Source organism: Athene cunicularia (genome assembly GCF_003259725.1).
Source record: "Athene cunicularia isolate RWA chromosome 11 unlocalized genomic scaffold, athCun1 chr11_part1, whole genome shotgun sequence".
In the NCBI taxonomy this organism is placed as follows: Eukaryota; Metazoa; Chordata; class Aves; order Strigiformes; family Strigidae; genus Athene; species Athene cunicularia.
In genome coordinates this window covers 20073102-20088759 of record NW_020799113.1, presented here as the reverse complement: position 1 = coordinate 20088759, position 15658 = coordinate 20073102, and the positions used below count along the sequence as shown (strand labels likewise).

The following is a 15658-nucleotide window of genomic DNA, read 5'->3' as shown; positions in this document are numbered from 1 at the left end:
CCTTGATAATATGTATTAGCTGGGATTTTGACAGCTGCTATGTCCCTAATGTGTGTAAAAGGATTTTGAAATTAATTTGTTCTGGTGTCTTCTCTGGTATTGAACTAACAGTGATGAGTTTATAACCACAGGTTTGCTTGCTCCTTTTTTTTCTTTCATTCTGTTTGGAAACCATGGGGTTTCCTTTCTCCCCTAGTTCCCTGAGGTCCCTCAGTCCTTCAGCAGTTCACACTCCTTGTGATTTAGGAACTGTTTTGGCTACTTCCTGAAATTCCTGATGTTTGTTTTCAGTAGTGTGTCTTTATCAGAGTACCTCTCTGTCTCGACAAGGGAGCTCTTTCTGAGCTTGCTCCTTTCATGGTCCATCTGCTAGGTCACCACAGCCAAGCATTGATAAGAGGAATGCAGAGCTGCCAGAAACCGCGTGCTGCTGTGACATAAGCTGCTGCTGTTGTCAAATGGCTTGGAACACAATGTGCTGTCATGAAAGTAGGAGCTGGGAGGCCTGGGCAGATCCAAGGATTTGATGTGGTGGGTTTCAAACACTGCAACCATCTTCTGCAGGAGACCCTGAATTCTCTGTTCTCCTTTTCTGAGCCCAAAATGGAGTGCATTCTTCAAGCAACACCTAAATTAATTGGTTCTCTGTATGGGTAATTTGGTATATTTTAATGACCTAGGATATTCAGATTAGGCATAATGAGCTAATGGTGACTTCTGGTTTAACACTGTTCACCTCTTAAAATGTAACAAACATCTCAAGAGAAAATTACTCTGTTGCAATAAAACAGGAAGTCAGGGAGGTGTTTCTCTGTAAAAGCCCTTTAGTGTAACTATTTGACTTAAAATGGACAGCTACCATAAAATTAGTTTAATCTGCTCTGGTGCATGCTGTATTTCAGGCATAATGTCCCTTACTCAGCTGTATCACAGCAAAAGAAGTTTATACCTTCCCCCACCTGCAACAGTATAATCTTCACTGAAGGTGATCATTAGAGGTTGTTCCTTGAAGACTAAAGCTGTTGGGAACTGTAGGTAGAAACACCATAGGTGTCCACTGTGCCTGAAGTACTACAGGTGACATCAAAAATCGTTTCCTAGCAGGTTCAGGGACTTACATAAATACCCATACATGGAACACACATACTGGCTTCCATGTGTGGACATCAGGGAATGCTTATTACTTAAAATTTCCTGCAGACATTCAAAGAGAAAACTAAAGATGTTAAAGTCCAAAGTTTGTCAATGTGAGTATTAGTCTTTCCTTGGTTTGGTAGCTAATAGCTCTAAATGAGGTCAAAGAATTTTTATATTTGTTGTGAATTCACAAGTTCAAAATCTTTGCTTATGTACTTATAAAACCAAATTATAAGTTTATAATTAGAAAATTTATAAAATATTATTATGTTGGAAAAGAACCAGTATTCTCCTTATGTCAGGAGCTGGGGAGCAGGCTGAGGGATGAAAAGCCCTGCAACACAGCATGCGTAATTTGTATCAACTTCTGAAGCAGACCTTAAAGCTAAGGTCTCTTTCAGATTTCAGTCTCAACCATGATGGAATTGCATGAGAAGACAATTTGCCTTCCTACAGCCTCTTGATGTAATTGTAGATGGGCCTTAAAACAAAAAAGGGAAAAGAAAAAGCAGGATGCTACAAGTTAATTAAAATATCCATGAATCTGATGATAATGAAAGATTTACTGTGGGCAAGTAGGAACACCTTTCCACGTTTTTCAGGCTGGTTCTAACAGGCTTCAGCACCGATTTGCAGTGCCTGGTGTGAAAGAATAAAGAAATCAGGAGTGACCAAGGTGCTCAGATAGGCGAGGATCCTTGCGCAGCTTCTCTTCAAGATCAAGGTATTTCTGTGTAGCTGTCTGCTTTTCCCTAGAACAAGAAGGGGGATATCAGAGGAAAACTGAAGCAGGACATCAAGTAGAATATTTTACAGAATAGCTTCAGTGCTGAGTGCCTGGAGGGCTGACCGGTAGATGTCCCCAAGGCACCGTACTCAGGAGAACATTACCTGTCGAGTCTCAGCTCTAGAGTGTGGATATGGGACATGGTTTCAGAGTGATGGGTGAGGAAGTCATCCTCCTCCTCTGCGCTCAGCCGGTTCCGGTTTTTCTGAAACCATTGGTTCATCTTCTGTAGCTCTTCCACCGCCTGTTGGGGGAGCCAGCAACCAGAAGTCAGGGTAATTAAGAGGAGAGCGAGCGGCAAAGGCACACAAAAATGCAACTCAAAGTTCAGGGAGCTGAGATGAAGGAAATGGAGCTGGTTTATTTTCATGGGAGACAATAAGTTTGAGATGATGTCTCACAGAGCAAGAAAACAAGGGGAATCAAAACATGCAGAACAGCAAGAGGCAGCAAAACCTGAATGCGTTGCCTCACTATAGTCAAGAAGCACTGGAGAACAAAATCAGTTCTGATTGAGACAAGGACTAAATTTCACCCTGGGGCTATTTTGTTCTTTGACCTCACATGACAAAAAAAAAAATTTACAGGCATGTTTAGGGCTCCCTTAAAGTAATCAAAGGAGGTTTGTTTCTTGCCTGCTGTCACAATGAGATGTGTGTTACCCTCCTGCTAGCACAGAAGAGACTCCGGTAACATGCACATCCTGACACGAGGCTGGGAATACCTGTTCAAAGCGAGCCTGGATGATGTTAACTTTATCAATGAGACGATGCTTCAAATCAGCCAGGCACTCATCTCTGACACACAGGGCCTGCGCCTTGGTCATTTTCTCTGGGTGGCCAATCTGAATGAGGAAAGGTGCCAAATAATCCAGATCCTGTTTCTTCTGGAGAGGAAAGGACAGAAAGAGTTATGGTCCCATTCACTTGCTTCCCCAAATACCCCATGCAAAACAAAGGACAAAACTCCCCACCCTCCCCCCAGCAAGGAAATAATGTTTCTTCTTCCTATAGTTTGATAAAAACTACCGCTTTGCATTAGTTTTGCATACCAACACTTTCCCAATGCGGTTTTTAGTCTGAACTTTATTTTCTATCATCTTTTTTAACATTTCTCCTAATTTCCTTGTGTAGGGATGTCTCTTACACAAAACACGTTATCCACTGAGGTGCAAGAAGGGCTCTACAAAATGCATTTGTATTTGGACAGAAAGAGATGAAGACAGGGTATTTTGAGCAATACCAGCTTGGATGCTGGCAAATAACTGGTTCTTGGATCTTTGCCCCTATTTGTGTTACACGCTAGAAGTTTGGTGCGAGAAACCTAGTATCACCTTTTATAACCTCTCTATTCAGGAAATGTCAGTCTAAAACCAAGAAGCATTTTGAAGATCTTAAAAAACTGCAAGTAATTACTCTTGATTTTTTTTATTTGTTCAGAACATTCACAAGGTATTAATTCCTCAACAGAGATCCTGGAACAAAATTGGCTTTGCAAGTAATAATGAAAACGAAGGAAACAACAAATTCACACAAAGAACTTCATACTTGCCTAACAAAATAAACCCTGGCTAGAAAGATGCAGTTTGGATTCTATTATCATACTCCCCCCATATCCCTATTATCAACTAATCCTTGTTAATTATTTTCTTTATTAACTAAATAAAATAAAACAATAATCTTTCTTGGTGATGTTTTTCCAGAAAGTCAGAAGGTCATAGCATGATCATGTTATATTTTCATGGGAAGTCAGTTGAAGCTGTGCTGACTTACACCTGCTAGGGATTTGGCACAGTATATTTTAATGATACTAAAAGCTATTCAGAGATAATTCCTCAGACAGAAAAAGCTTACTCTGGATTTCTTTGTGTACATGTAATAAATACTGGGATTAACAAAGTCTACCTACCATGGCTTCATACTGCTGTCTTCTCTTTTCATTCCTTTCTGTATCATAAATTGAAAATGACAATTTAACAGCACTTTCTTCATTCTTACGGATCTTCAAAATATTTAACACCTTCCAAAAAAAATCGGAAAAAAGACCCCTCAGCTTCCCCACAAAATGTCAGCACTTTTACATGCCTGACATCCTAACAGAGCAGATGTTGCATACAAGAACTGTAGCATAAGGTCTGTACAAACGTGTATCACATCCTGCTGATAGATTAAGCCAACATGGTCTTATTTTTAGATTGATGCTCTGTATTAAATTCTTGAACACAATTATTGATATTATCTGTTAATAAAGCTCTTCTGGAGTCATAGTCTTGCCACTACTTTTGAAATTGCACTGATAGCTTTGGCTTATTTCTTCGTCTTAATAGGATATACAGCCCAAACAGCATGAATATTTTGTCTGTGATACATCAAAACTGAGAAATTTGGCAAGGTAGTTCATGAGGTCACAGTGAACTAGCTTCAAATTTCTGAAAAAAAAGGTGGAATTTTGCAATCGTGTTCTTATTATTAGTATTCTGTGCTAATATAGTTGAGCATTCCCTCTCCTTCAAGGGCTATTCTTCCTCCCAAAAACATTTTAAAAAATCCAATGGCTTTGCCTCCATCTGCTAGAATGGTTGGATTTATTATGTAGTAATTACAAAGACTTCTAAGAACATGGATTTGTTACAGCGGTCACAGTGTGATTAGCAGTACAAGCAATGTATTTTATGAAGTATTTCCCTACAGTTGCTCCCACAAAAAGTCACTTCAGTATTTCAGATAGGACTTCCTGGAAATACTTAGTAATCACATACAACATTACATAGAATATCCTTTCTTTTTGGTTTTATTCCCAGGCAAAAGGTAGACATGTTTCCAGATGCCCCAATTCATATGCTGTCATTTGCTCTCTGAAACTGTCTTCCTCACCATGAATGAAAAGTAAGAGCAGGAGCTGGAAAATGCGTGACTTCCCTTAAATATATTAAAGCTACATCCTTACTGAAAAATGGCTGGGTTGCAAACTTGACAATTCAGCATGAGAACAGCTTTGTGACACCAATTTTATTTTTATCACAGCTTATGCTTTGGCAACCAGTCAGCTGAAACTGTTTCCACACCTGACCAACTTTGACACACTGTGGACACCTCCCTGTTACCTCTGCTTCAGATTGCTGGACTTGTTGCTTCAGCCACTTCTCTTCCTTTGTTAGCTCCTGCAACAATTTGTACAGGTGGAGCTGATTCTTGTCTTTCTCAGAAGACCCTGCCTAGAAGCAGATAAGCTAGTGAAAAGATAGTAGCACTCTCTGCACGCACAGGACCATGCACTCTGCTAACAGAAAATGGCATAATTCTGCTATAGTCAATATAGTGACACTGATTTCTACCACTGAAACATCTAACCCATGGTCAACAGCTTTATTAGACTTCATTTTGATTCTGAATCAATCAGTAATGTGTGCCAGATGGCATGTCTTGCTCTTTGCTGATGTTGCTGTTATTTGATTGGAAACCGTTTTGCAGAGACAAAAGGATGGTGCTCCAGCAATTGCATTCTGTGTATTCTACCCAGTGGGAAATATAAACTTTAAAAAAACATGCATTAACATTTAAAAAATCCTGTATTTGCAATCTCTCTTTGATTTTCCTAAGCATAATTGTGCAGCATCACTATAGAATTTACTGGCAGACCTCTGCCCCTGATTACAGACTCACATCAGTGATGTTAGTGGAGTGACCCTCCCGCCCTAATGAGAGATTCTGGCCTAATGACAGCACTCCACTTTTTTTGGAATATCTTTTATTTAAGGCTATCTATCTATCAGCAATGCATTAAGCCTCAGCATCTTGCTCTGCGTCTGCAGAGTAAACTCTGGGAGATTTAAGCAATGATGTGACCCAGAAGCCCACTGGAGCTAGAACCCAGGATGTCTGCTACTGCTTTTCTGCTGTAGTCTCTTCTTCAAGAGAGAACAGCAGAGGAAATGTCAGATTCCTTGTCATGAATCCACAGGACTGAGCCCAACAGCTGCTGAACTAGCATCCTGCAAGACCCCAGTGGCTGTGTCTATGCTGCCTGATGACCAGGTCTGGGAGGACGACCTCAGGCACAGCTGGAGCAAGCCTTTCATGTTACCCTACATCCTGCGTGCCCAGTCACTTCCAGCATGGCAGTGCATCCCCAGGGGTGCTTGTGTTGTCAGCCTGTGAGGGAGGTGTGCAGATGGAGCAGAGGGGCAGTATGGAATATGTCATGCTTGTAGTTCTTCCACTGATATTTCACCTTTCCTTTGTGTCTTGTGATCTAGAAAAACTTCAAGATGCAAGTTTTTCTTCATACCTGGTACGTGATGCACCTTCCTGGGATCATGAAGATTTCCTTTCCTTTCCTATCACTCTCTGCCTCTTTGTAGAAACTCTTCTTTGAAGCAGTAATGTATTTATCCTTGAGGTGATATGTCAGATGGATCGTATTCTCTGTGATCAGAAAGATACATTCTGCTATATCTTCATCAGCAGGCTTTTCTAGGTTTCTGTAGAAACACTCCTTGATTTGCTAATGGGGGGTGAAAAGAGACAGAAGCAAGTTAGACAACACAAAACTGGCAAGATTTGCAGAGTTGGGTAAAAAGATAAAAATCGGGCTTTTCTGCCTGGACCACTGCATGGCTCTGTCTTGGCAGGTGAAGTGCATGAGCCACACTGGCAGATGTCAGATTTCCTCCCTCTTCTGTTCCCCAAATCAGACCTGACTAGAGGAAGAGATAGATTACCTGCTGTAACAGAGTGATGGGACACTTCATCAGGCACTTAAAATGTTATAAGTTTGGGGTCAGAACATGAAATCATTGAACTAGTTTTGAGTCTTGTGAAAATTTCATTCCAAAATCATAGTCAAGCTTTTCTTCTTTCCTCTGACACACATTTTCCAAGGCTTAGCTTCCTGGTTTCATTCTAGCTGCACAATGCAGTTCATGACATCTGGTCACACTGTAGCTCTCCATCAGGCAAGCCACTGTGAGGCACAGCAGCTGAACAAGGCTTGGACATCCCATCTGGAGTTTTGAGCTGGCTGTGCCCACTGAAAATGAATCTAAAGCCCTAAGCAGTATGTTTTGCATAGTATAAATATCACAGTGACAGATATTTTTCTGTTCCTGCCTTGCCCTTACCACTATAGGCTGGGAATTAATTTCAGTTCTGGTGCCAGCCAAGTGTATTTTCTTTCCTCCTTTATGAAACTCTGTGTGTCGGACATGCAGGAAGTCATCCCGCCCCACGAAGTACTCTGTCATCTCCTTAGCATTTTTAACACGTTTCTGGAGGCCATCGACTCGTGCCTCGCTGTAAAACTCCATCGTATGTTCAGCCTCTGGTTCCAGCGATGTATAGGTGTGAGCTAAGGACATAAGAGAGATCACATACATTGTCAGAGTTAGCAACCATAATATTTCACTGTGTGTCCAGAGGAAGTCTCATTTTCTTCAGCAGCCAATAAACGTATGCTAGAGTGTAAGAAGGGAATGTTTTCTCCTCACTGCTGTGTACCAATACACCACAGCTTGAGGGCAGCAGGACAGCTTTGCAGGGCCACTGCCATCTTTACACAGTAAGGCAGCAGTGAGTGGAGCCTAGACCCTGCTCCCAAACCAGGAATGGGTGCAGCCTTTTGGGGTGAAATGCTGCTTTAGCAACAGATCTGATGCGGGACTTTATTTCCTTCAGCTGCAAAACACTTAGAGACCAAACATAATCCTAAAGAGAAAATTTCTACTTCTATCACCTCTACTGGTAAATTATATCACCCTACATATGTGATAGGTATGTATTTTTCTTCTGTTATGCTGGGGGGAGCACTATCCAGGACTGGAAGTCAACAGCCTAATTCTCTGCTCTCCACTGGAGACCATATTATTTATCTAGGCATTTCATCCCACAAGTTTACAGCCTCCCAACTTTGGATTTTTGCCAAAGGGAAAAATTTTGGGATTCACAGGAAGTCCCATCAGCTGCAGTGGCTGCCCAGCTGAGCTGGAATACCTTTAAGACTGAGGAGGTGTCCTGGGCTGAAGTAGTCTGTGGTCAGCTGTGTTTGTTTATTCATTTCTCTCATATCCAACATGTCTTCCCGGTTTTTGAACCACTCCTTCACCTTCACTACTTCAGCACCTGGCAGGAGACAAACCGTTTCACCACCTTATATCACCCTGTTGAAGGTGGCAAGATTCATCTGATGAGCTCTCAGTGTCTGTGCAAGCATTCTGTGCTACTGCTACAGCCACAGCTGACATGGTAGAGTCACTGGAATTGGCCCTGTGTACAGGGGCATTTTGTAGATTAATTCTATCTTAAGGAGGTTTATTCCTCTCCATCAACAAGAACTAAAGTAACTGGCTCTGGGGGAGAAGGTGGCATAGCAGATGGATACAGTTAGGCAAGAGAAATTCCATCCCAAATATTTAATTATAGTGTCATGAGGGAAGGGAAATGAGATAGGGGCATCACACTACCCAAGCAGGCTGGAGACAGGACACTGTCTGTCCAGTGAGGAATCTGCATGGTTTCTTGGACCAGCTGTTGAAGAACGATACTTTGGAGTACAGAAATATCTGCAGTCTGTAGCTGCCCCTTTCTATGGCTCCTGTCAATGCCAATGGGAACTGATACTATTGGATCAAATCAAACCAGCTTTCCATTTCTCTGAAGAGTGAAAATCCAAGCAGCTGCCCTGCGACACTGAACAGCCTCACCACTGGGGTGTAGAACAGATTCAAACTCCTCCAGGAACCCCCAACAGTGCCTGAAAGTTCTGGGGCTTGACAGACAGTGAGTGTGATGAAGCACTTGAAGATGTGGTAGATGAGTTCCTCTCAAATGGGAAAGGAGGATGAGAAAGCACGAGAGAGACTCTGACAAAAAGGGGACCGCCTCCCTCTTCCCATCAGCACACCCCAGGCTGTGTTTGCCCAGTATGTCAAGTATGTTCACTCATCCCTCTTACAGTCCAAGTCTGCATAGACGGTGAGGCGTTTCATCAGTCCATTTCCATTCAAATACGGTGCCCATTTCTCCAGTTTTGCTTTCTTGTACAGGATCACCTTCCTCCCCTGTGAATAGCGGGTCTCAAACTCTGCAGTGGGCAAGAGACGTGTCAGAAAAATCCACTCCATTGTACTCAACCCCAGGAAAAAAATTCAAGAGGGAGAACCACGGTGTAAAGGAAACCATGCATTTATTGATTGCATCCAGCTGCCAGTAAAGCTGTTCAGAACCTGCCTGTTGTACTTATAACAGTATAACTCTTTTCTCTCCCAAAGCAGGTACTTGATAATGCAGAGCAGTCCCTTGTGCATAGCAGGAACAGAAAGTCCACCCCAGGCAAAATCATTTAGCTGGCAGGAAAACACCATGTGTCTGCAGTGTGTTCCCACCCGGGGAAGAGACAGTACGCTGAGGGCAGGCACTCACACCAGTACCTATTTCTGCCTTGTCTACTGTGCTCTGCTGCTGCACCTTGTCCATCCTGAAGGGACAACTCTTGAGTGAGATACACAAATATCCCAGATCCCCTAAAAGGTTAGCTGGGGGGCAAGAAAAAGGCAAAGCAGGAATACATACCTCTGGGAGTTATCTGAATTGGGGCTACCCATGATGGTGGCATGTCAAAACTCATGTCTACCTCCTCCTTTTTCCGCTGAAACAGAAGCAGAGATTTGCATTTTTGGCAGCTTCTATTACTGTGCCAGGAGGCATTTTGATTCTAAAGAATGCAGTGCAGTGATCAGAGCTCAGCTCGTGCAAGGCTGTGCTGGTCCTCGGGAGCATGGTGGCACAGTTATGGGAGCTGTGTCTGTCACAAACAGCCTGAGGACAGAGGCAAGCTGCATACTGCAGCTGATGTGGAAGGGGAGCTCTACTGCATCCCCACACTCTCACTAGTACACCCCTACTCAAGCCTAATTAAATTATCTTCTGGCTAACAGCCATGCTGGACAAGGGGATGAATGCGACAATCATCATTCAAACTAATGACCAGCTTGTTTTACGTAGACCAGAGAGGGCACTTCGCTCCCCCGTTATGGGCACAGGCTGAGGAGAGAAGATAACAGGACAGAACATACTGTTATTGGTGTTCCTCCACCCTGCCTTATCATGCCATATTCTCCCCCCAGGACAACAAACTAGTTTTTGCTTCCAGGACTTCCAGCATTTTTCTGTTTTCCTGATTTCTACATTCCATTCCATTCCATTCCATTCCATTCCATTCCATTCCATTCCATTCTATATCCCTATTCAAAATTGAGAAGGAATCTTAACATGCCAACCAAAACCTAGCTAAAGCAATAGTGATGTGGCCTGGAGAGGGCAGCGTGCAGGCCTACAAACATACCAGTTCGATACAGCAGCCCCACTGCAGAAAGCCATCATTTGGGTCACTCACCACACAATCCATGTCCCTGTCAGGTAACACTTCTTCCTCCTCAGCACCTGCAAGCAGCTGAAGAGGCTCGTGGCTTCCCAAAAGCATGACTTCCCAGCGGGTAGCGTCACCCAAGTCAAAGGTGAGATCCTAGGCCACGCAGAAAAAACCCACTTAACTACAGCCTCAACAACCTGACACTAAACTGAATGCTGCTTCTGCACATCTATGGTGCGCTGGACCTGGCTGGGTGTCAGTGCTAAAGGACTCTAGACTCCTGAGATGGGCTCGTCAGAGCCTTGGCTGGCTGGTGGGATCGCAAAGACTGCCCTGTCCCTAGAGAGCTGCACACCCTTTCTTCATGGTGCCTCTGCCACAGATGAGAAGAAGTTGCTGGAAATGCTTCTGCCTCCTTCCTCGGGGCATGCATGGCCCCAAGGTCAATTTGCTCTAACTCAGACCCTCACCTCCCAGTGAAGTGAGTTATATATCAGCTGAGGAGAAACTGGGGTGCGGGAAGAGTCTCATCAAGATTTTTCCTGCCTTAAGCCATGCTTAACAGGCTCAAAACATCCACTGACTTAAAAGCTGTGGTTTGAGAAAATGGGTGTTCAGCCAGCCTTAAAAGCTGATATTCTAGCACTGTAGGGGTTTAATAGGTGTGATCCATATCTGTTAGCTCAGGGTCTGGGATATGCTGGGGTAGTTCCAGAGTCTATGTAATCAGAGCCAACACAGGGAATGGTCAGGTGGAAACTGGTATCACCACTGATCCTGAACTTCCCTGGGACTGACGTTAGCCCAGCTGTCCCTCCTAGGCACAGGGTGCTCAAGGGCTCGTTACCTTGCAGCCGTTCCGGCAGTCCTGCATGTTCACCCAGTAGTTCCTGTGGTTCCAGATGCTTTCGATCCCAAGGAAGTGCTCATCTGTGGTGCTGTGGCTGCTTCCTGTGAAGGGGTTGATGAAGAAGGTCTTGGGAACATCCCTCTTCCCAGACAGAACCAAAACCCATGCGTGCACCCGTAAGCCATACAAAGGATCACGCTTGCCCTTTTCCACTTCCTGTAGCACAGAGGACAGAACAGAAATTATTGCCATTTTATTGCCACTTTAGTCCAACCCAACAGCAATCTTATTCTCTCCTCTGCCCACTTCTAAAGATCTCCAGACCCTTAACAGTCTTAAGGAGAGTGAGGTATTACATATCCAGTACATATTCCTGTGTTCCCAGAGGCCAAGTGCTCATGGCCATGATCAGGGTCATGTCATACTTCGTGGCAGAAGGTGATGACCTCCTTTCTTTGCTCAGCCATTACCTGTGTCTCAGCTCTTGCTCCTGGAGTTTACAGCAAGGTGGACCTCATTAACTCACCATGACCTCCTCTTCTCCTTCCTTGTTCTCTCGAGCAGCTACAATTTCTGCCTTGTTCTTGGCCTCCTGCTGAAGCTCAAACTTGCTCTGCATGTCTGGTGGGGGCTTAACTCTATACTTGTTGGACTTCTTCATCCCCTTTTTTGGTACCTGCCTCTGCAAAAACAGGATATTGCCGTGAAACTCAGCAGAGATCAAGAGAAGGGAGAAAATGTATGACTTACAGGTACCTCCCAGTTCCCAACCCTTTGCGGTGTGCAGCATTGGACCTGGAGAACAGGAATTCAGTGAAGCCAAAGAGTCCTCTTAAAGAACTGTGGAAAATCACTCAAAGGATCCCTTCAGTGCAGTCCCTGCTTGGTATAGACTGAAACCCAGTGTAGACCTGAAGCTGTTCCCTCTAGCTCAGCTCTGGAGTTCACTGGAAATGAACAGGCTGAGCATGCATGCTGGGCTCACTGCTCACTCCCTGCAGGTCTCACCTCCTGTGGCTCCCTGAGCAGTGGGCACAGCTCCAGAGTTGTGTCCAGGGTGCACATCTCACGGGTGGCATACCCGTGCACGCAATAGGCATCGTAGCTGGCCCCAATCAGCATGGAGCACAGCAGCACACTGAAGTCAAAGCAGTTCCCTCGCTGGTATTTCAGGATGGTGGTTGGGGAGTAGAGTGAGGTGGGCTGGAAAGAGAGAGATGCATGTTTGCAGTGCTTGTCTTGTGAAGCTGAAACATACACCAAGCAGAGAGCAGTACAGAGAGGCACTGCCCATATCCCTGGGCTCTGCACCCATATGGAATCTGTTATATAAAACTTCTATATAAGCCACAGACCCCAAAACTCCCTGCCAAAGTGATCTGGGGAAATATGACCCCAAATCTGGTGACAAATTTAACCGTAGGGAGAGACAGGCAGGACAAGCTTGCCAAACAGCTGAAAATCTAATGCTAATCACAACTTCTATCTCTAGCTGGTCTGTCTGCAGCATTTCAAAGCAAATGATCCATAAACTAAATTATAGTTCAAAGGAAGGAACATATTCCCTTCCGGCCCTCACCAGTGAACAAGAAAGGGATCAATATGGACATACTGCATATAGAGAGGTTCTACGTAGTCTACTCCCAGATCCCAGATATCACCTTAGTGATGTCTAAGATGTCTTAGTGATGCCAGTCTAGAAATCTCCTTTCAGCCACCCCAAAATATCCCCAAAACTGGGATAGAAATGTCCAAGTCCCTAAGAATGGGTCACTAAGGTCAAGCATCATCCTCCAGGCTTTATATACTCCTTTGTTCCAAGGGATCTTGGTCTCTGGAGAGGAAGCCTGTCAGCCATTGCAACTCACAGCAGGGTTGACTGAGAGCAGAGTCAGGCCCAGTCTTGTAGATATGGTACTTAATTGCTTGATAGGTACAACACTGTACGAGTACTGAGATTACAGGTCCAAAGAGAGTGCATAGGGCCTGGGAAAATCTGGAGGTTGCCTAAGTAATGAGGGGATGATGGAGGGGTCAGAGACCTTTGTAATCCCAGCCAGTGGGGTTTTCACATTGTGTCCTGCCTAGAGGCCCTTCGGCCACCTCCATTATGGGGCAGTTTCTGATGGGACTACAGCACCTTTCTTACCGGTATGATAGGGGACTTGAGGAGCTCCATGGTGAGATAATCAGAGATGAAGCTAGCACAGCCATCCCACTGGTACAGCTCTGGGTAAGGCAGCAGGGTGGGCCTCACCGTTGTGCTCACAAACTTCTGTAGGGCAACAAGAGGACTTTGGTTAGCCAACAGATGCATGGCAGAGTGTCTTGTCCAAAGCCATCCTCTCTGACTGGATGTGGCAGCTCACATTCAGGACCTCTCTAGAGCACGTCAACAGCATCAGTAACCCTCCTCACCTGTTCTGAGCTGGAAATTGCATGGGGTTGAGAGGCTGTCTGCTTGTCTGTGGCTAAAACTTCAAGCTCAAGCAAAACAAATAGCTGCTGCCCTTTCCAGCTTTTATGTCCTCCAGCATTTTTTGCCTTGTATGTTAATGATATAGTAAATGTTGGGGAAAGCTGGTGCAAAGTAGCAATTCCAGATGTCTGGGGGAGCATCAGGTCCAGAACTAGACAACAGTTGTGCAGCTTGGGCCTAGTCCTAAACAAAACCAGACCACAAACCTCCACATTTACTTCCTTCCCTGTAACTTCTACAAAGTTCAGAAAAGACCTAACTCTGGATCCAGACTCTGTATCTGTCACTGAGCCTGAGCCTTATCTATTTCATGTGTTTCTTTCCTATATGTTTCTGTGATCTTTCCTGTTTCCCAAGTGTCATGCTGCAGGGCTGTGAGCTGTCTGCAGCCGACATGGCACCACCACCATGGCTTTGTGGCTTTGGCCAGCCAGGGTGTTTCCAGGGTGTTGTGTGCCTGCTCAGGGAGCTGTAGGCACTGCAAGCAGGTTCCCATCACCTTTGGCCAGGAGGAGGGCGGGAAGGACTGCTGTCCTTCCCCAGCACTTGGCAATAGCAAAGCCAAGTGCCCCCTGCGCTGTGGCCCACCCCCACACCACCCCATACCTCCAAGCCACACTCGTTGACTGGGTGGAGGAAGAGCAGCTTGCGGTCAGGGCAGAGGTGAGTGTATTGCCAGAGGAAATGGTCAGCAACACGCAGCAACTTCTTTTCCTTCAGGGAATTTGTCTTGTATGAAGATGGTAACTGGGATGTGTCAATGGAGCTCCAGTCAAAATCACTTCCAGGGCAAGAGGAGGCAGAGAGACACAGGTAATAAGCCAGGAAACAGTTCAGGCAAGATGACTTGCTATCAAAACACAGCAGGGGCTCCCTGTTTCCCAGGGAAGTAATGGGGGCCATATCCAGGGACATGATTTTGACATAGCCAAGCTTCTCTGGAACAATGGCAAGCTGACATATACCCAGAAGCTCAGGGGATCTTTATACAGTGTTATGATACAATACCAAATGAACATACAATGAAGTGAGTTACCTTGTCTTACTCACACATGCCCAGTCTTGGGCAAACACACTAGGCACGTGAAACTTGCTCACTCCCCGCCCTGTGCAAGGGCACCACAGGTGCCATCCACATGTGTGCAATCTCCCCATGAACAAAGCGTCTCCACTCATCACAGTAACTGGCGGGACTTACGGGACATCACTTGGGACACAGACTTGCTTTGCAGACACCTTCATATCCACATCCTGGAGGTTATCACTGATTGTCAAACCCTTCAGCTTTTCTCTTTGCGCCTCTTCTTCCTTCTCCTCCAGGATCTCCATTCCGCCTCCTCCTGGGCACTATAGTAATGGATACACCAGTGTGAATTCAGGGATGGGACTCAGATATACAGCAACAGAGAAAACATATTCTAGCCATAGTGATTTAGTATGTGAGCATGTCTGAGGCAGCCAGCAGCCTGACAATAAAGAGAGAGCACTAAATCTGAGTTTGACCTGGCCTTGGTAAATAAGTGGTTGGATGTTCCTGGATTCCCCGAGTGTGGGGGTAGAACAGGGGCAGACTGGCTTGGTAGGGCACAGCACATCCCCACATTCAGTCTCAGATCATGGTGCGTCCCCCATTTCCTGTGCCCGTGTAAACGTGGCATCCCCCATCCCGCCTGGGTGCTGCCGGCTGGGAAGCAGCTCTAGGAAGCAGCTCTGGAAATCTGCCAGGCACTGCCAAAGGCCCAGGTCTGGCCAGCCCCACAGGGGCCTTGAGGTGGAGGGGCCACGTTTTGCATCTGAGTCAGCAGCCTCCAAGGCCAGGGGGCTGTTTATATTATTAATTTACATCTCAGGGAGGTCACGGGCTGTTTGTTTCCCCCTCCCTGCGGTCAGGCTGACCCCGTGAGGAGCAGACAAGAAGACGCAGACCGTGACTTGGGGGAGGAGGGGGGGGAAGCGGCGTCCCGGGTCCCAGCACTGGCCTCGGCACCACCCAGAGAGCCTCCCGTCCCGCCGCCCCCCAGCCCCGCGGCTCTCAGGGACA

The 15658-nt window shown here is 45.4% G+C and overlaps 1 protein-coding gene across 2 annotated transcripts; it reads right to left on the bottom strand.

Moving 5' to 3' along the window:
• Window positions 1-1736: 1736 nt before the first annotated feature.
• Window positions 1737-14959, bottom strand: DRC7 (dynein regulatory complex subunit 7). Of its 2 annotated transcripts, none has more exons than XM_026856759.1 (17): window positions 14816-14959; window positions 14224-14398; window positions 13288-13413; window positions 12147-12341; window positions 11665-11820; window positions 11136-11354; window positions 10313-10441; window positions 9490-9565; window positions 8873-9001; window positions 7912-8040; window positions 7044-7270; window positions 6212-6427; window positions 5028-5138; window positions 3833-3943; window positions 2649-2810; window positions 2029-2168; window positions 1737-1889 (listed from the first exon to the last, which is right to left on the bottom strand). In XM_026856759.1, exons 1-17 carry the CDS (start codon window positions 14944-14946, stop codon window positions 1799-1801), a joined length of 2523 nt encoding a protein of 840 aa, XP_026712560.1. In that variant the 5' UTR covers window positions 14947-14959; the 3' UTR covers window positions 1737-1798. The 2 variants fall into 2 exon arrangements, with proteins under 2 accessions (XP_026712560.1, XP_026712561.1); XM_026856760.1 differs by having other exon boundaries at window positions 2649-2807.
• Between the last annotated feature and the right edge of the window lie 699 nt (window positions 14960-15658).